At 41.8% G+C, this 27,187-nt stretch overlaps 1 protein-coding gene across 1 annotated transcript in view; it reads right to left on the bottom strand.

The window, feature by feature from the left end:
* The window catches only part of LOC138064403 (phosphatidylinositol 3-kinase regulatory subunit alpha), a 63,934-nt gene extending 40,335 nt beyond the window's left edge, over nt 1-23,599 (bottom strand). The window contains exons 1-2 of the mRNA XM_068926710.1: nt 23,483-23,599; nt 18,190-18,936 (exon numbers count right to left, since the gene is read on the bottom strand). Of these exons, the coding sequence (XP_068782811.1) occupies nt 18,190-18,523 (334 nt within the window). The 5' untranslated portion in view covers nt 18,524-18,936; nt 23,483-23,599. The remainder of the gene's footprint in view (nt 1-18,189; nt 18,937-23,482) is intronic.
* Nucleotides 23,600-27,187: the final 3,588 nt, after the last annotated feature.

A 27,187-nucleotide genomic window follows, 5' to 3' on the forward strand; every position in this document is an offset into this window, starting at 1 on the left:
TTTTTAAAGAATGAATAGTAAAACTCTAGTATAAATGTACTTTATTTTAAATAGATTACGTAAACTGTTAATTCATTTACACGAGATTTTATTACAGTCACTCTTCAAGAAATAAGCAGCAAAGCTCCCTCTGTCTGACACGTGAAATACTACACAGACAAAGAAACATTAAAGGAACATCAAGATCACAATCAACTACCTAAAGCTTAGGACAACTAAGATTGCATGTGTAACATCAGTTCTTTTACCTCTTTCCATACTATGATTTAGCATTTTCCCCACCAAATTACTCTGCTTCAATCAACAGGCAGAAAGTCCAGCACTCTCAGGGGACAGTTAAGTAGTTGAGGTATTTATTAACTTCAGCTTTACTCAGTTTGTGAAAGGACGTATGGTCTTCTAGTAAATTCATATTCCTCTGTTCACTTGCCTCTTCAAACATGGATGCCGAAAGTCCTCCAACCTATCCCTGTATTATCTCTTCTCCAGCCCAGCTTCTCATGCAAGAGTACTTTGTTCCATAACTTGTTCTCTAGTTTTTCTAGCAAATGGGAAAATATATAGTCTTTTGTTTCTGGAAACCTCCATCACTGAAGAGAGAGTGACAGCTGCCTGACTTGTAAAGGAAGCAACGCTGAGGTCCATCTCGATAAGGACTTGAAAATTTTGGATCTGGCCAGCCATTAGCGTCTTCTACCTTTTCTGGGCAAAGCTGTGGAGAATGCCATGGTCAGACGGCCGTCTGTGAACTCCATCAGTTCACAGATGAAACAAGTTCCTACGCTGTTTTCAGACCTCTGACCCAAAGCTTTGCTGGCTCAGCTCAGTAGATGGCTACTAATGAACATACGTTAGGATAAGCAGTTCTTTTACTGAATACATACCCTTGCTACTAGGTAACCATTTGGTACCGGGTGTTAGACAAACAGCTTTTTTTAAGACACCCACTCAGTCAACTTTTGACTATCTGCATTTCAGTAGAAGTTCCAGACCTTGCCTCCTTATGTGGACCTTGCAACTGATGGCTGTAGCTTTGTCAGCTCAAGATCAGAATAGCGCAGTTTCCTCTACAAAATGAGCAATAAACTGAAACTGGCACAGGGTGCAAAGGCTCAATTATCACATGCTGTGTTTCGGTGGGAGAGGGTGCTACTTGATCTAAAAAATACTGATATATATTCTCTTCTGTATGGTCTGGCACTCACCTACCAAGATGACTAATCTCACTCCCCATTCCACATAGCCAAAATGATGGTTAGTAACGGTGCTCCAGTAGCATCCACTCTTTATAACAGAAATAGGACTGCTGGATGGACACTCACTGGAAGAGACTGGGGACTCTGGAACTCTCTCCTTACTGACCTGCCCCACCTGAAGAGGATCTTCATTCCTTATTGCTGTTTCCTTCTCTTACTAGCATGAAGTTCGTTCTTATGCAAAGCCATCGCTAGTTTCTGATGTTGACTCTGCTTGAAAAGTAGCTTTCAAACTGTTCTCTTTTTATTCAATAATCTTAACACATACAACTTTGGGATAGTGAGTTGCTTTGCTCTGCAGGAGTACTTTATTTTGTTACTTTTTTGCTAAGGGGGGAGGGGAATCCCATGGCTCTCAAAGTATCCACAAGCAAGCAATCTAGAGGAGAAGAATAAGCTCTTCACTACTGCAAGAAAAAGATAGTGTATATTATTGTGTTTGAGAAGTTAAGTTGTTTAGATCTGGAAGATTTACATTAAAATACTGGCAGAAGGGGCTGACAGATAAAAGCCAAAACAGCTCCTTCATCTTTTGGGAATCATGAGAAACATTTATAAGCACATAGAAACTTAAAAATAATGAGTGCAGCAGTCACCTAGAAAAAAAAATGCAATGGTAACAGCAATCCAGCATCAGAAGGGCTTTTTTTATTCTGCAAGCTGATATATTTCAAAATTAGTCTTTGGCGTTTGGGAAAAAAAAAAAAAAAGCAGCTTGGGGCTCTAGCCGTAGCAACAGATATACGGAAATAGGGCAACGCTGAAAGGCAATCTTACAGAAAGTAAAAATGGGTTAATCCTTACAGCCATTAAACCATGGGCTGATCTGACATAGATACAGAAACAGCAACATTATTAACAAATTCCTGAACTGGATCTACAGAGAGTTAATGTCATCGCCTTCTTTAATTTCAGATAAAGAAGAAAACTCTCAGTTTGTAGGTAGTAAGTTTTCTAATCCTGATCACACAGCTGCCTAGATTTCTCTACACAGTGGTGTCAGCGTTGATTTCTCACTGCAACGTTTAACACTATCCAGATACAATACCAAAAGGGCCTTATGGAATATGAAGTCCAGCATTTAATAAATGAACTTAAAAGTTATCTATTCCATAAACCTCTGTTAAGTTTGTTCACATTGTGCTATCGAATTAACTAGATCAGATCTTAGCAGTTAAAGCAATGAATTGGTTTCATAGAGCTCTACATGCTGAAAGCAGTAAGGGTCTCAACAGGCCATTTAACTTGAACTGGACAAAGAACCTGCTTTCTGTATTGTCTAGCACACTGCATTGTAGAAACTCATACAGCACAAAAATCTGTTTATGGAAAGTGTTAAAAAAATTGAATAGAAAAGAACAAAGATGGTGTAATGAAAAGCTAGCATGAAAAATTGGCTACGTTTTTATATCGCCATCTGCAAGCCAAGTCCTGACTGAAGTCAGGGTAACGAGTATAGAACAGGATTTCAGTCTGCTTTGGCAGTACTCATTTGCAAAGAGAATAAAAGCAACAGCAAAAGGCTTTCTCTTTGAGAGAATCCAAGCTTAATTATAAGTACTTGAACTCTGAGAGAAATTCTTTTGCAACTTCAGTGCAAACATACAGTGTTAAACTGATTCAGACCCTAAGAAACTCTAAGAAAAATGTGTTCCTCTCCAAACGGGACACAGTTTTAGACCTCTTGAAAACAAGCAACATTTTGTGAAGGAGTGAGGAAGAATGGAGAGGTTGAAATAATTGCAGAAGTATTTTGTAAATGTTCTTGGAAAGCCCTAAACCAGAGAGTGGCTGGGCAAAGAAAAAAAAGACGCAGCTGGTTAAGAACCAAAGATGCGTTCCCTGTGATTTGTAATTCAGGTGGTCAAATAAAAGCTGCTGTTCCAAGGAAGAAGCTGGGAGGCAGAAGCTCCTTTTATGTCCTTTACAAGGAGCACTCCGACCAGCCTCTCCCCTTCCTCGCTACTGCTGCTGGGCAGCTCCTCCGCAGTGGCCTATTTTACCCCAAAAAGAGTAAGAACTGCTGAGGAGGTTCTCCTGTTTCCCTGTAGAAACTTCATGGGGAGCAAGATCAGTATTTAAGTTGACTGTCTCTGAACTTAGGGGAGTACGGAGTATATAAATAAGCATGCTAAGAAATACTCATCTGTTGTGTATTGAAGTGTTGCAAGTGTAGTTTCCACAGGTCATACGCATACACAAACATATAGCTTTTTCACCACCTTCCTGCTCCTGCCAAGAAAGTTAGCCAGTATTCTAACCTACCCATCCACATCTTAAAATATAATAGCATTATCTATCTGTCCATCTATCTGCATTTCCACATATGTACACACACTGAAAGAGAGAGCTTGGAGTTACAACCACTTAGCTGTTTTAGAATGTCGATTATAGGATACGATAAAGGAGTGAAAAAAAAAATCCCCTACTTGCACAAGATGTGAAAACATAGGAAAACACATGAAAAGGTCTTCCAGCTGTAACTCACTAAGAAATGGGTGGAGGCTTGTGAGGCAAAAAGGCTTCTGGCTAGAAGGAGCATGCCTTCCTTCACACTGGCCAGCAAGGACTTGGATTGGCTGCCATTCTGTCAAAAGGCCAGATATATCCTAGTGGTTTTCCCGCTATCCTACTGAAGAAAAAAAAAAAAGAAAAAAAAGAAACTCTTACATGTCTGCTTTTGTTATTGCGCTCCAGAGGAAACCCTTGGTCATCATCTTGCCAAAAGAAAGAACTAGAGTTACCTTTATTTGACCCTACCAAATGGGAACACCTCTTTCTTTTTCTTCTACCTTCTTAAAAAACTTTTTTTTATTTGTTTGTTTAAATGTGGGCCATGCCAAGAAGAGAAAGGATGGCTTACTTGATTCACAGATGGAGAATCATTCCAAAAAACTTATTCCCTGTTGAGAACAGAAGAAAGAGGAATGCATTTGTTTTAAAATGATCTGGTTTTTCTAACAGGCTTATGACTCCCTGTTTGAGGGTAGTTCAACTGACCTGCCTGCTACATCAAAACAAGCATTTTGCTATCTATGTCTCCTTTTAGATTTACCCTTCCAAATTCATGCATGCAGCTGGAAAAACTTGTATCCTAATTAGCTCATCCCTGGCATCCTCAGAGAACTTTACTAAGGCTTTTAAAAGTTAAAGCTCTTCAAAAACGGTAGATACAGCAAACAGCTGGTGTAGCTCACCTAACCACTGCTGCGCTACCCACCAGGTATGTAATTCTTTTAGGACTCGAGATTGATAAACAGGAGCCTGCCACCTCCCAAATGGTTCTAATATTTCACAGTAACTGTGCCACTAATAGCCCATTTCAGGGAGATTAGTAGAAAAAAGATCATCTAAATCTGGGTCTTGTTTTAAGCGAAACTTTTTTGTTTGTTTTTTAGAACAGGTTATTTACTGATTTCTCAGGAAAGCCAGCCATTCTGCTTCTCTTTTTCTTGTATTTTACTCTATCAGCTTTCCACATTTTATACATTCTTCTCAAACTGAGAAGTCTTAGGAGACAAAGCAAAGCCACTGGTTATTCAAATGATATTCAGCTAAGAATAAATAATGCAAAGGAGTAAGAGAATATTGTAATTATGCTGCCTGATGTTGCGAAGGAACCAGACTGGAAAGAGGCAGTAGGAGGCCACAGGTGCAGACTACCTGGAGACACCCATACTCAACTTGTTTGGTTTCTGCTTCTGAGAGCCTTGGAGGACAGTTCAGTTCTAAAGCATTATGTATAAAAACTGGATTCCCCTCCTCCCCCCAAATAGCTACAAATTACCCATCCCGAAATTCCATGCAGAAATTTAAGACATACTGGGACTCAATACTGTAGTTACTGTAGTCTCTTATCAAGCTGTTAAGTGTAAGAACAAAGCTACAGGGGCTGTTACAGTGTTCAATTAAGCCATGGTCGAACAGTGCTTTATAAAGCTTCAAAGCCAGCTGCTTTTTATTTGAGACAGGAAAATATGCATGGATTAAAGATTTCTGACAGGCTACAAACAGGTGACCAAATCACACTTAACAGGACAAAAAACTCTAGATTTTCCAATATATTAAATTCATCTTGAAATTAGAGAAAAATCATGCTTTTACTTCTGAACGGCTATCAACTTGAGCTCAATAGAACAAACTGGAACCACATGTAAGCCTACTTTTTCCTGCTCACTTTATAGCTTCTCCATACTTTATGCACATTGCATGTTCTCTCTTTCTCTCTCAGCATTTGGTCTCTCTTTCCTTCTGGCATTCTGTAATGCTGCCAGCCAGCAAGCTTTGCTCTTAATAAGTAGATCTGCCAACTTAAACACCAGTCTCCTAAGGCAATCAAATAACGAAACACACATGTATGTACTTGCACGTAATCTGTCAAATGCCTCTATAGTCCACTACAAACCCTTTTTGCAATTCGGGGTTTTCATAGGAGCATGCATTCATACACTCTTGGTTTTCAAAGATCCAATGCTATGATTTTTTAGAGTCCTGTGTCCCAGTTGTACAGATAAAACCTAATGCCCCTACGATTTACATACCAGTATCTAGAAGAGGCATGAGCTATGAAAAAATTAAAAAGATACAAAGGTTGTGCAGACATACAGAATAAGCATATCCTTCAATTCCTCCAATTTTGTGCAGCGGTCTGGTGCAAGACAACACAGATTCCTCTACTGCAGAACAATCTTCCCATGTTTCAAATGTGTCCAGAAAGTGCTGGAGAGTTAATGAACAACCATTCCAAATCTCAAGAGTATTTTTTTCTACCTCTCTCATTATCCATCTATCATTTGCACTGAAGCAGTCTGGATTTCCACTTTCTAAAGTAGTATTTCCCAAAAGAGAAATCTAATGTACAAGTCTAGCAACAGACTAATACAGGAAAAAACTTTGTCTGTCACATCAGGATGATGTTGCAGTGTCACATCTCCTGATTAAATAAGGTTGCAGTTTGCAGCACGGCAGAATAAAGATGGTAGCAAAAGCATCTTTCAAGCAAGTTACTGATTGGTATGGGAAACTAAAATCAGATTTTAAGAACTGATATTTACTACATAACTTGCCATCACTTGGAAAATTCCTGCACTGTTCCTGTGCATTACAACTGTGAAAGAGTGAAAAAAAGCAAAACTATTAGAGATGCATCATAAAAAGTGCAAAGCAGAAGGTACTTTAAACATGCATCCCTGATATGCATACTTATAATACGAAACATACTTTTACAAAGCCTGAGAATTTGAAAATTTAAATTCCTAGAATCAGCAAACAAGTGAGACAACACTAAATTATGTCATCACATCTGTTCAGTCTGTGCATTCCCATTCTAACGATTTTGTTTGCTTTTGATGCTTATATTTGGATTCCAGCCAGCGAAGCTGGAATGATGCAGAAGTATGCTAGTACGATTTGTTCTACAAGGAATCGTCTTGGACACTCCGTACTAAGTAACTGAAGCCAACAGTGGAGCAAGCAGATGGTACTCTCTCCTTGGGACAAATAAAGCCTTACAGCGTCCAGCTTACTTCGGTTCTGGGTGTTAGTTCATCTCAATGAACAGTTAAGTGAAATTTTACTCCAGTTCTGTCCCCAAATCCAGCTTCTTGAAACGTTTTTCCCACATGACCTCCTATTACAAAGAGGTTAACGCAGGCAGCTTAAGACTGTAGTTATTTTTTAATCTTATTTGTGTGCTACCTCACAGGAATCATAATGCTGCCTTTGCTCACACCCGTACCTTGAAGATGTCTTAATATTTGAGAAGCTCCATGATGCTGTTATGAGGAAAGTCACTGGAAAGAGCACAAGAGACAATGAAGAAATCTGCTTCCAGAGAGGAGTCTGAATACCGCAAAAAAAAAGGTGGCTTAGGACCACAAACTAAACAACCAGAATGAAGCAGTTCTCATTCAGTGAAGACATCTATAATGAAGAAAGCAAGGATAAGGGGCGGGGGGAAAAGGTGTCAGGTGACTATATAATTAAAAACTGTATCATACTGCATATGCTATGAGGAGGTGTAATTACATGTACAAACATAATTTTAAAATGCTCAGTTTTGCAACCTTAACAATGTTCTGCTAATATAGTGTGTAATTCACTGTATATATGCAAATGCATCAAGATAACAAAACTCTGTATTTATTTTAATATAGTAGTTCATTACCATAACAGAATATCCAATTAAAACTGTCATCATATCATTTCCTCGCTTATGAGGAGGACTACTTATTGTCACACTAGTTATCAAATAACAGGCAGCCCTGAAAAAACAACCATCCTTGCCGAAGTGTCTAGCAACATGGAGCATTCTTATTTGCATCAGTGAAGATGACTGAATACAACAAAAGGAAATAACCTGTTTGAAAATAATCTTTATATTTTCCATCACCAAGTACAAGTAAGTGTAGCTCAAAAATTTAAAAGACATTTCTGCTACTAAATTTGCAAGTCCTACTATGTAATGGACTAAACTAAAAGTTAAGTCATATCCATTAAGCATGTAGTAAAAGGAGGAGTCAGAACTGATTAAAAACATACTTCAAATAATCTAGAAATTATGAGCTTGATATAGGAATTATTGAGTGAAATTCCATGCCCTGTGTTAACACAGGAGGTCAGACTAGAGGATCGTTAAGGTGTTTCCCTTCTGTCTTCGAAATCCATAAAAGGACAGTTAGATACTGTTCTTCTGTATAGTGCATATCATGTAGTATTTTACATACATCCATACTAGATGGAATTCGGTATACTGAAAAGGCAGGATCTCTTCAAAACAGAGCTAGCATAATCACAGAATTTGCGCGCCAAACCCTATAGGCAATGGGAATTTTGCCTGAGAGAAATGAGATTAAGAGCTGTGGGACTTGTCCCAGTGTTGCTAATCCTTGACTATAGGTCAGATCCTCTTCCTTCTGAAGTCAAAGTGAGTTTTGTCACCAAGTTAAGGAAAAGTAGAACAGGAGCCTGCTGCTTCTTGTATGAACAAGTCTTTTCAGTAAACAAAATCATGTCTAATATTTACAACAACTTCAAAATAATCTTATTTTTTCTTTGCATCCAAAGGGATTGAATAAAACATTTTAATTCTCTTTTTAGAAGAGAGCAGCTCACATTAACAGGCAAAAGCAAGTTCCTTCTAAACTACTAGACAATTTACCACAGTATTTGACTAACTATTTAGATCAGACAGACAATGACAAGTAAAAAAAACAAAACAAAACAAAAAAAAAACCCCACGACCTTATTGGTGTGTTCTTAATGTGTCATAATAAAACCCTAGATATTTATTTGTCTTAGAGGAAACATCTGGAGCAAAAGCGTACCAGTTGGTAACTGTCTTCCCCTTTTTGCTAACTGTACATGCAGCTTAAGGTCCTGTATCTTAAATCACTGGGGAAAGCAACCCCAACCCACTACCCTTTTCAGTACAAGTTTTACTGTCGGAAATATAAGAAGCTTAACTACCACGATGAGACAAGCATAGTCCAAAGCAAGGATCAGGATCACGTACGATAGATAAGTGCCATATGTTCCTTTAACAGATAGTCGCACTTTTCTCAAAGGCCAAAAGACTACTCGAAAGAAGCAGGACTTCTTGTCAGGTGTTCTGCAGTAAATATTATTAACCCATTGACTTACTGTAACAAAAAAAGTGTTGCGATAATAATAGGATTACTTAAAATAAGATATTTTCATATGGGGCTGGAAATTATACAGACTAACAAGAGAGTTTTGGAGTTGTCAGCACTAAGTCTGAGCCCAGGAGGAAGTTAAAAAAAGCAAAACAAAACATAAAAGCAGTAGGGAATGCACACTAATCTCTCAACCAACAGTAATAAATCATAAATACAGCAGAGCAAGAAGAATTCAAACATTCATCCCTCTGTGCCCTTGAGGACCCCTAAAGTAAGTGAACAGAGGTCCTTTATTTCCAGATATTTGATATGAAGCTTTTGCTTCATACTGTTTTGAAAATGAGTTCCTAAATACTTACTCCGTTGACTAGGTCAGATTGTGAGAGCCACTAAAAAAAATCTTTAGTTTCAGAACCAGCTTACACCTGAACAGAAGGTCTCCCTAATCTTTCTCTCCATAACAAAATTGCTTATGTAGGCTGAGTAACTATGCTATTCAAGCTTCAGAACAATTGAACAGATTTGGACTGGCAAGGATATATTCTAAATTATATTGAAACATCTGTCCAGATTTGACTACAAAGTACCCCAAATAACTGTTTCAAAATGTCAGGGGATGACATTTTCTGATGTTTCTCTCAAGAGAAAGGGTGTATTGCAAACAATGCTATGAATTTGAATCAAAGAATGGAAGAATGTATTACAGTAAGAGGCACAAAGCAATCAAGTCTGGTCAGCCAAGAATTTCCTGCTTTAGAGGAGCTCTCACATGGCACTGATCCACCACAGAAGACCTGCGTGCCACCCCTCACAGACAGCTTTAGGGTCTGTGCTTAGCATGCAGAGGAAGAGGATGCCAGTGAGTGCCTGGTGCACCCTGGCCATGCCCACAGGTTTGCCGCTCCAGGTCAGCAGTGCGGGGAGACCCCCAGGTGCATGCCAGCCTCTGAGAAGGAAAGCAGGGAGGCAAGGAAGGCTCCGTCACCGGCTCCATTGCTCCTCACCTGTGCCAAGCAGCTGTGGCTCTGAGAGGAGACAATTCATGTCTAAGTTTATAAACACAACAGACATTTCTACTTCTCCATCCAAGCCTAGCACATTAAAAATTAAGAATTAGCAACAGAGGACTGGAATGTGTGGTCACAGTGCTAAATATCATGTGAAAGCATAAGAAGGATTATGAGCCTTTGCCCTTAACTGCTTATTCCTGGGATATTTCTGGATGGAAAGATAATGAAACCAGACACAGCTGCACAGCCTTATCTATCAGTGTGCATAATTAGTGGTTTCTTCCATTAATTCCCTAATTTAAGAGCTTTGGTCTACCTCCAGCCAAAAGCAGTTTAGGAAGAGCGCTTGGAAATGAAAGCACTAAAGCTTTCTCTCCTTCCTCAACAAGTACATTTAACTGATATAAGCAAGTCATTTTAAACAAAAATCACACCGACACACATCCTGAGAGGTGCATGCCATACCTGTGCTACAGAGCTCATGGGAAGGAAGCCAGAATGGTGCAGGAGTGCATGGATATGCTGCATCAAATGAATCTGATTCCAGAGGAAAGAAAGAGCAAGTAAGATATCCTTGAATTACATCAATCAGATGTGTTTAAATGGAATAGCCCAACTTTCAGCCAATATCTTTCCATTTTTAAATGTGAATGCTTTTTAGAATGAAGTAGCAAAACTTAAAGGGAAAGCAGAGTTAATGAAGTCTGATTTTTCCATCATACAGTAATTTGACTAAAAAAAAAAAAACACAACAAAAAAAGAAAAAACAAAAAAACCCGGAAAGCCAAGTTTAGGCCTTACTGACTTATTGAAAAATAAAATAGCTGCTCAAGAACTTCTGGAGCCCTAGATGGAGCCGGGACCAGAAGTGGGAACTTACTGGCCTTCCTTCTGCATATCTGCCTTCTACAGGAGCATCTTCCCATCCCAGACATTACCAAGCAATCTGCCAGTATGGATAGCAATGGGTATCATCAAACCTACCAAAGGTAGATTTCACTTCCTGCCTTTGATGTCTGCAATCTCTAGTAAAGAAGCCATCTCAGATTGTAACCCCTGGGAAATACTCTAGCACAGCCAATGATGCCAAGCATACAGGAACCAACCCAGTGGATTGTACAAGCAAATTGTCTAACAGCTAACTGAATTGTTAAAGACCCTTTTAGTCATTCATACTATAATCTACACAGCAGTTCTGAAGAACAAGATTGGTTTTAAAGATATTTTTAAACTCTGTGACCTGTATGCAATCACTTCTTTCCATAGCTCAGGGTACTAGGATGTTTTTGAAGGTCTATTCTGAGACTTTTTGGGTATAGATCTTTATTACCTAAATTGCAGCCTAAATACTATTTTTAAATGCTGTCTTACATGAAAACTTTTTTTTATAAAGTGGATCAAAATGGGAAAACAAAGAATAGCATTTGGGTGCTATTCTTCTGGACTTTTGCATACAGCATTCATGCAAGATTGAACAAAAAGCAATCAAGTTAGTACAGTTATACCTGCTAACACTTCATCAAAGGACTTCAGGCAGTGTTCAAGAATGCAGGTATTTCTATGACAGTGAAAAAATGCAATACGTACATAACAAAAAAAAAATAGTACTTTCTTTTACTAATGAAAACACAAAATAGGATTGTATTTTATACATATTTTTATACATATATACATATTTACATATACATATTTTCCTGAAAGAGAAAGGATACAAATCAGTGAAGTATTCACTGCAGTTCTTACTTTTTAAAAAAGCCAAAGATTTCTCCTTTAAATTCTTGTAAGTGCCTAGATTCTCACCAAAGCATCCGCAGGACTTAAAGTCCTCCCACTGAATTTTTTTTTTTTTAAACAGTCTTGTAATTCTGCTTGTCATTCTTAGCTATTAAAATAAAACAGTTCTTTGTATTGTAGCCTTCAGATTGATTTCATGGTTGTTCATCATGGAAGCCAACTCTGGAGAAAGAAGCAGATGTGAAAGAGTGGGCAGCCAGCTGTAATTACAACACCTGCGTTCTTTCACACAAGAAAATGTGGATGTCTAGATGGCATCACACAACTATTTCAGTGGGCACGGTCATTTGCTTGGGTGCAGAATGATCCATTCTTGGCAAATACTTAGCACCATGTGTTGCTGAAACTCATAAGTTTATTTTCTCATACAAGAACCCAAGTAAGAACTATTTACTAACTAGTGTTTTTTTCAGATGTTCCTGGACCACAGCTACAGGAACAGACTAAGATGATTCCAATTAGAGGAGCAGGTTATTTCAAATTTGCCCATGCTTTAAATCTGCCCCAGGCACATTCACCTCAGGTGGAGTTATTAAAAGATTGAATCAGTATTACAGAAGGCTAAAGGTAAGCAAAGTCACTCAACATAGTGCCACTACTGTAACTATAAAAAGGCATATTAAGATTAGTGTAATATAAAAACCAGACAAATATTTCTTGCAGAATCAAAGAAGGAGCATCTTACTCTTTCAGTTTCTTAAAGCAAAATGTATGAGGAAAGGTAGTCTTTTTTGTTTCTTTTTTTTTTTTTTTGACTAATTGATACACCTGGGAAAAAAAGACCTTGATCAGCCACACAAGCATTTTTCAGGACTTAAGTCTTCCTTGAGGACCCAAAAGAGGTCCTGTGCGCCACAGGTAAGATTTTTTTTGGTAGAAATATCAGTTGGTCAAGTGAAATAACATATTTTTCTCAAAAGGCATCTTTAACTTTTATGCTTCCACCATCACAACTAAACCACAACCTGGAAGATGCCATTTCTGGAGTTTTCTTCCCTCTTGCTTTCTTCCCCCCACGACCAGCAGATGGGGCCAAGCATCAACCATGAACTTGCCCAGCGCTCACTGCTAACGTGCAGCCTGAAATAGTATTTACAAGCATAGTCCTGTGCTTTCTCTGCTCACACAAACTTTCCTCAGTAACTATCACCCCCACTCCTAGAGTTGTGAAAAAACTGTTCTGCCTCACGTTAGCACAGATTGCACAAACTTTGTTTTCGTTGGTGATACAGCAGGTGGTGAGAGCTTTGTTTTCGGATGCATGTGCTAATCCCGCAGTTAGAAATCGTTTGACTCGTACACCATGAAACGTGGCCCCGGAGGAGCTGGGGAGGTTCTCTGGCAGGAACCTGTCACATTTCTCACTAAAAGCAAAAAGCAATTACCGCTGAGGTGCGCGACTCTAGGGCAGCCCTGGCACCTCTGGCACAACTACGGCTTATTCTCACGCCGGGCTTCTTAGAACAAGCCCCTTGAACGGCAAGTACATTCACCAAATGAGATAGTGACTCATCACTTCACCCCGTTATTTCCTTTTTCCATTTGCCTAAATCAGGAGAGATGATGACTGTTTTCTTCCCAGCTCAGACTACAGGCTCTCTCCACCCCATTCACTACTGTGTCCCCTACTTCACAAATGCAAACAGTTTTCAGAAACACAGTCATTGTACTGCAAGATTAAATAAATTGTAATAAAGAAAGAAACAAATCCTACAACATATGCAGTTCAAGCATGTACAAAGTGTCCTCTGCTTTCTGTCAGTTTGGATCTCTGTCAGACGTTGCATAACCTGGTCTCTGAAAGGAAAGGGTTTCCAAACGTTCTGTCTCATTATCTTGGTCTAATTTGCTGATCTGTATCTCCTCTACGAGGAGAGTAAAGACATTTTTTAAATTAAAGAAATCCATGCTATACCTTTCATCATGTGAAGGAACAGCTTCCAATGATTTCAGGCTCTAAAACAGCTCAAATGGTATGAAATGTTAACCTATACAACCATTTTAAGTTACACAGGAAGTTACAGGAAGCTCCAGAACATCAAAACAGAAAAATGTTTCATATAAAATTCTAGTCTGCCTTGTGCAACCCGACCTTCATTTAAAAGTGCAAATTCAGCACTCCAAGTTAAGTCAGAAGATATTTCTATCAATCATTAAAGCTTTATGTTCCAAACTCTGTTTAAGATCAGCTTTCAGGAAGCAGGTAGAGAAACTATACTGCATGAGCCAACTCTAGACGTATACAGTCACGTCAGATGAGAGCTGAATCAAAGTTCAGAAAACTCAGCTGGACTCAGAGCAGCTTGTTCACTTTTCATCTTCAAAAAAAGTTGGGGGAGATGGGGCTAGGTTGTTGCAATTTAGAAAAGAAAGTCTTTCAAGACAAGAGATAGATTTTACTTCTCAAGACTTTACTGCTTCACACAAACTTCAGACATCTAATGGAGGGCACAAAGACGACCCTATGTGGGGTCTCCACTTCTGGAATGGTCTCCATTCACCTTTCCTTGGTAGGACGAGTAACCTGGGAATAAAGGGCAGGTTGGAGCCCTGAGAGCCTTATACCAGCAGTATGGATTAAATCTGCTTTTCAGTAGCCCTGACTTGCACCAGGCCTGAAACTGAAAGGTGCTAGAGGCTTCCTAGGGCTCTTACCTGCTTCATTTCTTATCTTCACAGATGCACTTAGAAAAACAAAAAAAACAAACCCATGTAGTCTAAATCTACTCTACAGTGACAAAAGTAAGGGGAAGACAGACAACAGTACTAAAATTCCATTTAAATATCCACATTTGTTCTAGAAATTTAAATGGGTCATTGATAAAAAAAATCTAAGGAAAGAGATGACTTAAGTGCTGTAACAAATAAATCAATTTTTTAAATAGAATTCAAGACTAATAGTAGTTTTATTTGTTTTCCAATCAGCTTTTAATGTTTAAAGAGCTCCCTGTTTATTTACAAATAGGACTGTGATTGCATAGGACATTGTCCAGATGAATAACTGCCCATGCTACTAGCCCCATTGACTGTAATGCATCTATTCAATGCGTATAGTTATTTGTGTGTACCTGCAGCACTGAGTACGGGCAGCGTTGTGGCTAAACATTGCAAATTTGATCTGAATTTGAAAACTGGCTAGCAAGTAACCAAGCTCAGCAAGACTAGGGGAAAAAACATTCAGAACAAACAATGAAGTATTAAAGACTTGAAATAATTTAGAAGTAATGACATTTTAAAATTTATATATAGTAAAATTTAAAGAACTCATGACTATATATACATTCTTAAAAATCTCCAATTAGCTTTCTGATATTCTTATTCAATACATTCACATGGGTACACACAGAATTGACTCTTCACAGGATGAGAGAAGCATATGGATTACAAATAACTGAGTTACATTTAAAAAGTCCCTGTTTCCAGTTCCCCATTAATTTGTCATTTTGATACACAGCAGTTTCAAATCATCAAGCACTGAAAATGTAAACTTGACTGTATTTGGTCAAGCAAGTTTCATACTACGCATTAATTTATTTAAAATATACTCTAGGGCTGCAGCGAGAAGTATCACCCTGGGAAGAATCTTTTGGCCCACTGCCCATTAAGTTGGCTGCTGGACAATATTAACTGTGCTATTCTCCACACCAAATTTTATACACAGAAATAGAAATTGCAAAGCCACCTCAAAGACAGATACACACTGCTACTTTACTCTTTATCTTTATCTGAACTGCATTTCCTCCTAATAACTCTGATTTCACTGTATCTTTTTTTTTGTATTATTCTGCTCACTTAAAATTCATCTTCATTTTGTTTTTGTTTTTATAATCTTCTTTCAGTGCAATAGTTCCCATATTTTGTTTCTAAAAATCTCATGCACTCCCTCTGTCCTAGTTTTTTATGGTAAAAAGATCTGTATAATATTTTAAAAGCCAGAAGATACTCTCTTATCTTTAATTTTCCCTGATTTCTCTTAAGTAAATACACACGATTTAAAAAATAATTAAACCTATCCCTTTTGCCATTTGGAGTTCAAAGTTCAGTTTTGCTCCTAGTCCTGTTAGGGTAGGCTTAATCCATGGTCCTAGGGCATTACTGAAGCTCTCTAGCCTTTTACATGAAATTCAAACACTAAGTCAAAAGGAGTTGCAGTGAACTCAAAGATTTCTTAACCACAAAAAAATATATGGCTTGACTGTAAGATGATTCTTAAACATTTTGGCCCATAGCAACATCCTGTGTACAAGTTTCATTTGAGGTTGTCAGATTCCCAGTTAAATTAGCACATTTCCTTGTTTCCAATCCCTACAGTTCCAAGCTATATAAAATAAGTGTATCACACATAAATAGTACTCTGTCTAGAGGCAATAAACTTCAGGTTAGGAGAGATCTAGTCACTAATGGTTGGGGCGCTGTCTCATCCCAAGGAAGCAGAAGGAAAATAAACAAGCAAAATCACTATATTTTAGTAAAGCCCCTCCAAAACCACAGCAGAATTTCACAGCATAACTCCCAGCAGCTGTAGCTTCCGTAAATGCTCGCTGTGAACCCAGTCCCATGGCGGGCTCTGAAACCACGAGATCAGCACCAGGACTTCTCTGCGCAGCGCTGTAGCCAGCTCACAGCATGGAGTCAAGAGTAAGAGCATCAAGCAAGCAAGACTAGAGAGACCAAGCAAGTTACAAAGCACTGTGTTAAATTTGAAGCAATAAATGTTTCAAAGCCTAAGATGACGGTTATTTCACTGGAGCGTGCACATGTAAAGAATCAGATTTTCATTCCACCTCCTGTCTCTCAAAATGACCTGCCAGCACCGAGGTGTCTATCCAAACACCAATGCTTATTTTGCAATTACAATATGATGGAGACATCCACCTCAACAGGTGGATTTAGAGAGAGGGAAGAAAAAAAAAAAACACAAAAGAAAAAGTTTTACCTGACCAGCAGCACATATTAACATTTAAATCAAGCAGTTATCAAAAGTAGTAAAAAGGATTTCTTTCAAAAGCAAAATGAGAGCCCACATGACTACAGATGAGGTTTTGAGCACTGAAAAACTAGGGACAGTACAACCTAAAATGCTATTACATCCCCATCTGACCCCTTCTCTCATTCTAACTGCAATGTACACCAAGATATTATACAGATATAAGCAATTTTTCAGTGCTTAAGGAAATCATTATGAAAAACAGTTCAGGTCTACCCTTTAAGCCTCCACCAACCTGGAAATGCTTCTTCCAGGTTTCCACTTAATTTTCGTGTACAATTTTCTGCATTTCCTTTATCTTGGTTGATTATTAACACAGTTAAACATGAACTTGTAGCAGGCAAAGTGGGATGGAAGCTGACAAACGGATACTACAAGTTTGTGAATGATACTGCATTTCTACTCCATTTCTATGGAGGCAGAGGGTAATGATACTGTTCATGACTATAGTATCACTAGGAGAATCAGGATCACACATGACGACTCCTATTTTCTGCAGGTAGAAATATTAAGTATTTAAGAAGTATTAGATGTTAAAGTAATATGAGCCACTCTAGACTTTCAATAAGTGAAAGACCAACGTAAAATCTATCTTAGGATGGCTCTGGCTTGTTTATTTGGCTTAACATAAAAGCCAGTATCTGAACGCCAGTAGGTAGAGCAGATAAAAATCACTTCCAGTTTGTTTTTTTTTTTTAAACCTACAGCTCTTTCAATTAAGACTCTTTCTTCTATTAGCAGAAAGGTTCTGATCAAATCTGTCCAAGTTCTGCCCAGCATACTGTTGCATATGTAGTTAGAAAGTGATTATGTTTAAACAAAGGAATTATCTCCTTTTGTTTACATAAGAGCTATTTTTTTCTAGCGCATGCCCTACCCAAAACCAAACAAAACATAAAATTAAATCTGATTTTTTAAAAATCATCATTCCATTGCTTATTTCTAAATATCTACTCTTACTTTTAATGCCACATATAAACCTCCATGACAAAGTAGTAATTTTTGCTGTTAACAAGAAATTTATTCTAGGAACATACTGTTTGCTTGGAATTCATACTGTTAGATTCACCAAGAAATTTCTCACTATTGAGTTTGACAAATCACTGTGGGAAGCTCTTCCATCAGCTTCTCGAAAACCTAAAATAAATGCTAGCCTGCTCATTCTCCATTTAAGCCTTCACAGTTATGAGTTATAAGCTTTCAACCTGTGAGATGTACCTCACAATCAGGCATCGCAGAGACCAGCAAGTGACACAAAACACATGAAATCATGAAATATGTGATCTAAGTTTTATGTAGCGTAAATAATTCTTATAAATATTCATGAAGTGTAAATAATTCTTAATTGACTGAAATGAGGTGTGCATTAAGGCGGCTGACAAGCACGTGTTATATATGTAAATGTACAGTCATCTAAGTCTACGAAACAAAAATATCTGATAAAACGTGGAAGAAACACCCAGGAACACGCACGCACGCACACATCTTCTGAGAACAGTACTAACCTTGTTGCTCACTCTCTGCTTCAGCTTTTGCAGGACTTGGTGCTACAGGGAGAGGTCGAGGAGGACGAGGCTTCGGAGTTGGGGGAGAGATTTTTTTTCTTCCAATGTACTCTACATAAGTTCCTGGAAAATCCCCCCTCTCCCCTGTGGTTTCATTAAAGCCGTTTAACCAACCAATTTCCTCAGGCTTTGCTTCTTCCCCTTCACTGAATCCAAGTGCTAGTAAGGTACCTTTATTCACAGTTAATATATCTCCTAAGTGCAAGTCAATGTCTTCTTCTCGCTCTTTTTTGTAGTCATATAAAGCTCTGTATTGATATCCTTCGGCACTCATCTTGGCAAATGATTTATCATTCAAAAGTACCAAAATGCAACTGTCCAGTTATATTTTTATGTACAGATTCAAGATGTATTAAACAGAATAATAAAAAATGTCAACAGCAATGTCCAAGTAGTAAGATCCACCAGAGAATCAAAAAGCACCAGGATCTGTCATTTTACTGCTGATATTTTATTCATGTACTTATTCTGAGTCAATGATTGTTGCAGAAGAACGTGTTCCAATTCTTCTATGTCTAGCAATATTCTTCCAATTAGTTCCTTTTCTGATTTTTCGGGTACTTCTGGGTCTCCATACTCAAGTTTAGCTGATTCTTATAGCTGGTCACACCTTCTTCCGATGTACTTGACATAGATTGCCCATGTACCTTAAATATTCTGCCACACAACTCTTCAGACATGCTCTTCCTAGAAAGAGAAAAGAAAACTGGTGGAGTCATTTCACACACTCTTGATACTTGTGAACCTATGATTTCACATACGATTTAAACATTCTGCAACCCAGGCAGAGGTCATGTATCGCACAAAAGGGGTCTAAATAGCAATAAAAAAGCAACCTCACAAAAAAATCTGTCAGCTAATGCTTGCTTTTTCATAAGGGATATATTTATTACTTGAACTGAATTTGAATCCCAGCAGCATGAGGCACACTGCTATGTATTCCCTGCTTCATTCTCTGTGCATTGTGGCTATTCAAGTTTCTGAAAATCAGAGGGCTAAGCCCTCGAGTATCCCTGTCAGTGCTACCTGTAACCTGGCAGCATGATTTTACATAGTGTCTCCCCGAAGACACAGGGCCACAACTCCTCTCCACGAGGTCTACAAAACGGAGTAGGAACTCAGTGTAATCAGTGTTGACATGCTCAGCATTCTTTGTTTGTCCTGCTCTTTGTACAGAGGATGAAGGTGTGCAACAGTCTCTAGCCCGAAACCTAAAATCTCCAAACCTATTGGAAGTGCAAGCTTTTCATAATCTGCAGTGATGACTCAAAAGTCATAAACGCTCAACAGGTGCATTTTTTCTTTTTTTCTTAAATAGATGGGCTTCCCCACTCTCCCATCTTCCAGATGGTGTTTAAGGTGTTTATTCTATAACGTTAGAAAAACGATCAGCAACTGAAACGGGCACACCCAGACCACCTAAGCAGCACGAGGAGGAGGAGAGTATCAGGGTGTATGCTTAAATTACACTACAGACAAGAGACTACAGGCCTAAACATTTGAATCAATTTTGCCTGACTGTAAAGTAATAAGGAAAAATATGATTGAAAAAACAATATTTTAAATTTAGCAAACAGTAGCTTAAAGACATACAGAACAGTGCAAGTTTTCTAAACATTATTATTTCAACTGTTACTCATTTTCATCTACTTGAAAAGTCAAGCCCAACTGTAATGTGAAGTGCTACACTAGAAATTAGAAAGTGTTAACTACTCAGCCTTGCACAGAAACACCTAAACGACCGCTGCTGGATAAAAGACTTGAGGGGGCTATATCGTGCCAGTAGGTACACACTGACTGCATACCCTATTCTTAATGTAACAGAAAGCTAAATTTTTTCGATTAACAATCCCTTTTACATTGCAAAAGGAGAACAGCAAGCAGGGCTGTATTAGGCAACCTCTGACAGCTCTTTTTCACCTCATTTTCTCTAACGTCTCGGAAGGTAAGTCCTTGGAACACCACTAACTGAAAAGCTAAAAAGTATTTTTAAGAACGTATGTGGACTTCACTTTTCAAGGGATGGCCCTGACCTCTATTTTCTATGTGGCTCCTTTTCAGTCCTTCAGGTCTAAATATAATTCCCTGTAGCTTATTGTGCAACATCTCCTGTAAGAGAACAGAGAAGAAAATCTTGCAAGTTCTTCAAGAACTTCCTTATCATCCACTGCAACCATTTTTGCTGTAGAAAGAATCATCTGAGCCCGAGGTAGACTGCTTATTAAGAAAATAATCTACACTGAAGCATTTATGTTTGAATATATCCACGTGTATTAGCCATCCAGCTCCCACAGAAATTTTAATGAGAAATTTCTGTAGCCGCTTCTGAAAAACTAAACTATGTTGCTTAGCAGACACTAGCAAACATTACAGACTTTGAAATTAACAGGAAGATACTTTTATTGATATTTTTGTGTTTTCTACCAGAAGCAAATGCACAGAACCTGACAAGAATTGGAGGGGGAAAAAAAAGAAACAAGATCTGCAGCATAAGTATCAATTAAATTGTACAGAAGTCTCTTTAAAAGCAGGGGTTCCTCCCATTTCATACAGCAAGGGAACAAAATGCACTTACACACCTTAGCTCTAAATGTTGGAGCTAATCTAAATGTTTCCAATCAAAACCAACTATGCACAGCAAAACCTGCAAGAAAATTACCACTTCTACTACATTAAATATTCTGAAAAAATTATTTTCTTGTTAAGAAAGGTTCAACAAGCGCTCCACTACTACTCATTTCACTCCTACTGCCTGCAGGCATTTTGGCAGTTAACCAAATAAGTCTTCTAAACACTGCATAATTTAACTGACTTGACCTACTCCTCTGATCTTTTATCAAATCTATCATATCATCTCTATGGCCAGATACTTAAAACGAGTATTTGTGCGTCTTACACCTCGTCTGACAACACAAAATTGGAAATGCTGTAGTAATGTAAAAATTGTTTATGACAGTTTTCAAACCTATTTTAAAAACTCAGAAATTGAATCAGAGAGAACAAAAGGCCTCACTTACTTGCATGTTAGAACAGCTCATTACAGTTACAGCAACAAAGTTTTCCTAAATCCAGCTTCCCTGGGGCTCAGAGCTGCAGTACTGGTTGGGAGGTACTGTGCAGCACTGCCCTCGGTTCAGGCCCCAGCACCCTGTCACCTGGCTGATGGCTGCTGTGCATACCTGGAGACACTGCGTGGGTGATCCACATGGAATTTCTTGAATTCTTTTTATATAAAGATATTATATATAAAGACATAGTCTCACTATCTGTCAAGTTTGGGGATGGAGGAACACCGAGACTCCAAAACCGTGCATACAGCCCTAGTGCCTATCAATGGGTAAAAAAGAGTGAACAGACACTAGCTTTCCTCATCAGCTAGGCAACACTGTAGTGTCTCCAAATAACTTTCTTTGACACTTCTTCATTCTTTGTCCTGTTAAGATTTTATATAAATAGAATTTCATTCCAAGTGGTGTTACAGTCTCTCTACCCTCAGACATTTTGAGTCAAACTGATTTAAGCTGATTACTCTTAATATAAATAGCCCAGAGACCATCTTAAGTAGAAGGAAAAAACCCAAACCAAACACTTTATGCAAGAAACATTGTTATATTTGAGATGATATATTACTGGATTTCCAGTTGGCAGATGGAATGGAAAAGGAGGAAGAAGTATTGTGAGAGAGTCAAATGCTCATTTGTTTTTTATTTACTGCCTAAAGAGCTCAACCCTGCTGAAAGATTCCTGAGTTCCGGCAGAATTCCGTTCTCTCAACAGAAAGCTTTATGTTGAGCATATCAACAGTTAGAAGATATAAGACTCAAAAGCATGTTACATGAGGTTCTTATGTATCCTCCTCTTCTTCCACTTAAGGTTACATGAAAGCTTCCTCTCTGCCCCTCTTTTGTCCCCCTATTAAAAATGACGTCCTCCTGCCACCCCACTGGTACCTAAGCATTTCTTCCCCTGACTGTCATTCCTTTTTTGACTGAGGAGAAAAAGGTTTTCTACTTCACGAGTACCTGTTACCACCAGCCGAGCCAGAAGGGTACTTGTGTGCTACTGCTCCTGCATCACTATGTCACATGGCAACAATTTTCCTCACTTTTAAATAGACACATTTGATAAGCATACCTCCTTGTACTGTTTTCCCCGAAACCTGAATCATGCATACAATTGATTCCTCTAATATTTATTCCAAAAATTCCTAGGGGAAAAAGTGCCCAAGACATTAACTCTCCATTCGCAGCTACTATGAACTTTGTCAATAGAAGATCAGACTAACATATTTATGGAAGCAGAGCTGTGCACTGAAATAACAGGAACCGAAATCCAACCCCGGAGTTTTGCTCGGAGACGGACTCTTCTCCCCACTAGGTGTCTACACACCTGTAACTCCAAACTGCAGTTATCTCTAGAGCGGGGCGCGATGCTGCCGTTCCCGAACGGAGACGCACCAAGGCGAGTACCACACCGCGGCTCTACTTCCTGCCCTCGAGAAAGTGAGGTCCGTAACGATATCACATAAGAGAAGTATTAGGCGATGCACGTGGCTAAGACTTAATGTGGGGCCCGTGCCCCAGGCTTTGGGAGAGGGGGTGGGAGCCCGCGGGGACGCTGCCGCGGAAGGAGCTGGGGCACTCGCACCCCGCGGCAGCGCCTCGGCCCAGCCGGCGGCCGGGACCTCCCGCCGCCGCCGCCGCCGCTCTGCCCCCTGCGAGGCCGCCGGCCCCGAGGCGCCCGGGCGGCAGCGGGGCACCGGGGCACCGGCCCCACGAGCCCCGGCACCGCAGCGGCTCCGCGCCCTGCGCAGCCCGGGCGGCTCCGGGGCCGCGGCCCGGCCCGGCCGCCCGCCCCGCACAGCGCAACCAGGAAGCGCCCTCTGGCCCGGCCCGGCCCGGCCCGGCCGGCGGCGGGAGAGGCCCCGGCCCCGTCCTGTCGCGGCCGCCGGCAGAAGCAGCGGGCTGGCCGCAGCGGCTCGGCCGGGACGGCTCGGCGGCGGCAGCGGCCCGGCCCGGCCTCGCACGGCAGGAAAAGTTGCAGCGAGCCGCGGCGGCGGCGCCTCCCGCTCGGCCCGGCTGTCACCCCGCCGCCGCCAGCGCCCGGCTTCCGGGCGGCGCACGGCCCGGCCCGGCCCGGCACTGCCCCCCGGCCCGGCCCGGCCCGGCCCGGCCCGGCGGCCGCCGCCAGCGGGGCAGCGCCAGGTGAGCGCCCGCCGCGGCGCCCCTTTTACCTCAGCGCGGCGGCGCCGCCGGGCAGCCACCGCCGCCGCCGCGTCCCCGCTCGCTGGCGGCCGCCGTCCCTCCGTGCGCCCGGGCCCGGCTTGCCCCGGCCGCGCTCGCCGCCCCAGTGCCCCGGCGGCGCGGCGCGGTGCGGTGCCGGCCGCCGGCGCTGCCTGCGCCCCGCCTCCCCGCCGCGCCCGCCAACCGGCTCCGCCGCGCCCCCGCCCGCCGCTGACTGGCGGCCGGCCGGCCGCGGGGCGGCGCCCGCCGCCGCCCGCCCCTCGCCGCCACCCGCCGGCCCGCGGGGCTCCCTGCCGCCGCCGGCGGTCCGCGGCGCTGCGAGCGGCGGGGCCGGGCCGGGCCGGGGTCCAGCCCCCCCCGCCGCGGGCCGGAGCAGGGGCGCGGGGCGGCCGCCGGCGCCGCGGGGCCGGCGCTGCGCAGTGGGCGGCTGAGGCCGGGGCCGGGGCCGGGGCGGTCGGGAGGAGCGTGTGCGCCTTCCTAGCTCGGCCCTGGGGCCTCTGCTCGTGCCCCCGCCCGGCGAGAGGTGCTGCGTCGGGGCAGGATGGCCAGAGGGAAGAGGCCGCCCCGCCGCAGCACCTGTGTCTGTATAAGCACGTGCCGGCGCGTCGCCCGGGCTGGCCCGTGGCTGTGGCGCGGCGGGAGGCACCGTGTGGTGGCTGTGCCAGGGCCCGGCGCGGCTCTGCAGGCCCCCAGAGCTCCTCGCAACGCAGCTCCGTCCTGCAGAGCGGAGCCCGCGGTATCCTCCTTGTCCTCGGCTGTCTCCCCTCGGTGGTGCGTGCCGTGAGTCACGAGGAGCCTGGTGCCGCTCCAAACGCGTGTCAGCCCCGGCCTAGTGAGAGGTTCATAGCAGGCACAGGCAAATGGGTGGAGTTGGTAGCTGTCTGAAGTAGCCAAGATCTTCAGTTGATATCGTTAATTATCATGTGATGGTGCCAAAGTTTGCGAGGCTCCGTGCAGCACAGAACAAAATGACATATTCCCTGCCCCAAGGAGTTTACAATCTAAAGTGGATCTGACAACACGAGGGTGTGACAGGACACCACGAGGCTGCAGCAACAGGATCATGCTGTTGAGGTATGTGTGCTGTGTTTGAACAGGTCTCTGTTTATCTTTCAGATGCACAGACGCAGTTCTTGTAGGTGTCGCTGCGAAAGAGGAGAAAGTGGTTTAAGCATAGGGCCAGCAAACTAGGAGGGAAAGAAGGCACGGGCAGCAGCAGCACAAGGAGCAGGCTGAAGGCTGGTCGAGGCCAGGGCCAGGGTGTGCTGAACAGCACTGCAAGGGGTGTCTGAAAAGTGGCTAAATGAGGGCAAGCGATATGCAAAACTTTGAAAGCAAGGACAAGGAATTTGTGCCTGAGGCAGTGGCACAGATAGGTGCCACTGTGGTAGGAGACTCAAAAAGGCATGTGGCAGGATTAGGTCAACTGGCCAACGAAAATTTTTGCAGCTCTGCTCTCTGTGGATTTTAGGAAGATGATTTAGGTGTTAGAGAAGTCTAAATACAGATGTTCCTGATTATGAAGAGAGGACATAAGGGCACAGACAAGAGACTTACCTATCCAGACAGACCACAAGGATCAGGTCTTGAAGTACTGTGTGAGAAACTGTACGTTTGGTGAAGTAACACAGATATCCAGAAATACATATGGTCTGAAGTCTTATGATCAGAACAGAAGGACCGGTTGGCTGAGAGGAAGGGAAGAGTCTACCTTGCTATAATTTGGCAATTGGGCATTCTTAAAAAGCAAATGAGCTCATGGTCTGATCACAGACAACTAAGTGAAAAAAGTGAAGTGGTTTTACTACGACGAGGGGTAGTTTTTACAAAGAGGTTACAATAGGTTAGCGCGCCTGAAAGAAAGTACGTGCTTTTGGAATCCTTACACTTTCGGAGATATGTTCAAAAACGTTCTAAGATGAGGAATTTCGTTGTACTGAGCTTGGAGAAAAAAGCAGAAATCTCTTATTAGCTATACTTTTTTTTTTTTTTTAAGATGCTGCTCTGTGGCATCTTCCTTATGCTTTGGAAGGGTTTTTTTCCCCTCCATTGAGTTCCTGACTTTCTTTACAAGCTTCCAAGAGAAACTAGAAGGATATTTTCTGACATCTGTTAATCATTTCTGCCTTGGTTCATTAGGTCTCAACTTACTCCAGCACTACAGACGAGAGAAAGCGACAGCTCCAGAGGCCTCTTGGGATGGCAGGATGGATCTGACAAAGCAAGGTGTGACAGAATGCCACAAGGTTGCAGCAACAGAATCCTAGGATCCAGTGACCAGATAAAGGTAAAAATGCCCTTATTAGAATTTCTGGCAATCTAAACACACAGAATGACTTTTTAATTTAGCGCTCTTTCGGAACAGAGACCAGTGCATGTACATAAGCAAAGGCGCTGCTGTAATTTAAATACTAAATAATAGTAACGTTGAAGGTTATTGAGAGAAATGCCAGCCTTCATCTCATGCGTTTTTTGTGTTATTGAAAATGCAGGCCGAAGCAGAGTTAAGAAAGAATGTTCCATTTCTTCTGTCCAGACTGCTGTCTCTGGCATTCGCTGTTGCTGAGGGCAAAAACAGCATGGATTTTGAAGGGGATTAGACAGACTGGCTGGTTGGAATGCCAGTCCTGGGCACTGGCCTGACAATGGAGGATTTAAGGGAACTCAAAACCTCTGGAGTAATGGTTCCCAGCTGGCAAGACTAGACTTGTCCCACGGGTGAAATGCAAGGCTAGAGTCAGTGGTTCTGCTCCCTCCCTGCTGGTGCTCTGTCCCTCACTGGAGGGGAAAGTCTCTAAGGCAGGGAAGAATAGACCTTCTTCCTCCGTCCCCTCTGTAGCAGCCAAGCATCTGAGTCTCCTTTCTTTATGAATTTTCCTCCGTGAACTCACCCACTGCAAAGAAAGAGAAGTACCCAAGAAGGGGAAGGTAGGCAATGGCAGCACGTTGTTCTGTAGCAGCCCTTGCAGCCTTTTGGTCAGGCCTGTTGTAACTCCTCTCCCAAGGTCACTCCAGCTCCCTCACACCCCAGATTGTTCATTGCCCTGACCTATCCCCCTCCCAGGCATTATCCCAGTGTCTCCAGGGATCATTGCCCATGTCTGATTTCCCATGGCCATGGGAGAAGGCCATGAGGTTTGCTCTGAGAAGATTAGGAAGCACTGCTCTGGTGTAGGGCTTGATACTAAAGGGAGGATGATAGAGGAGTTGTAAACTTGGGTCCTTCTTCAGTTAGCTACTTATGGATCACATAAAGCTTTTACATACGAAGGTTACAATGTGAGTAATGCACGTAGGCATGCTTGTTCAGGTCAGAATTTCTTGAGAAGAATGTTTTTGACCAGTGGAAAGGTTAAATCATTGAGGGAACATATAAACAGGAGTGACTGTCAAGCCCGACAGTCAGAGGAAAGAAGAAAAGACAGGAGTAAGGGTGAAATAAAGGTAGAGGGCTCAGCTTACAGCAGCTGGATTATCCAGTGCAAGCCATACACACTCAAAGTGTTTTTTAAGGAAGACAACTTTAATCTCCATCCATCAGGGGATCTCTTGAGGAGCATTCCTGCCAGAGGCTGCTTAAGGGAATACCATGAAAAATGATGAGGTGTTTTGTTCTGTACTAGTAGCAGTAAGGTGATTTTAGCCTTCACATCTAACCTCTGGGCAGACTTTCTTTAATAAAGGTCATGCAATAC

The sequence above is a fragment of the Struthio camelus genome, chromosome Z (genome assembly GCF_040807025.1).
Source record: "Struthio camelus isolate bStrCam1 chromosome Z, bStrCam1.hap1, whole genome shotgun sequence".
In the NCBI taxonomy this organism is placed as follows: domain Eukaryota; kingdom Metazoa; phylum Chordata; class Aves; order Struthioniformes; family Struthionidae; genus Struthio; species Struthio camelus.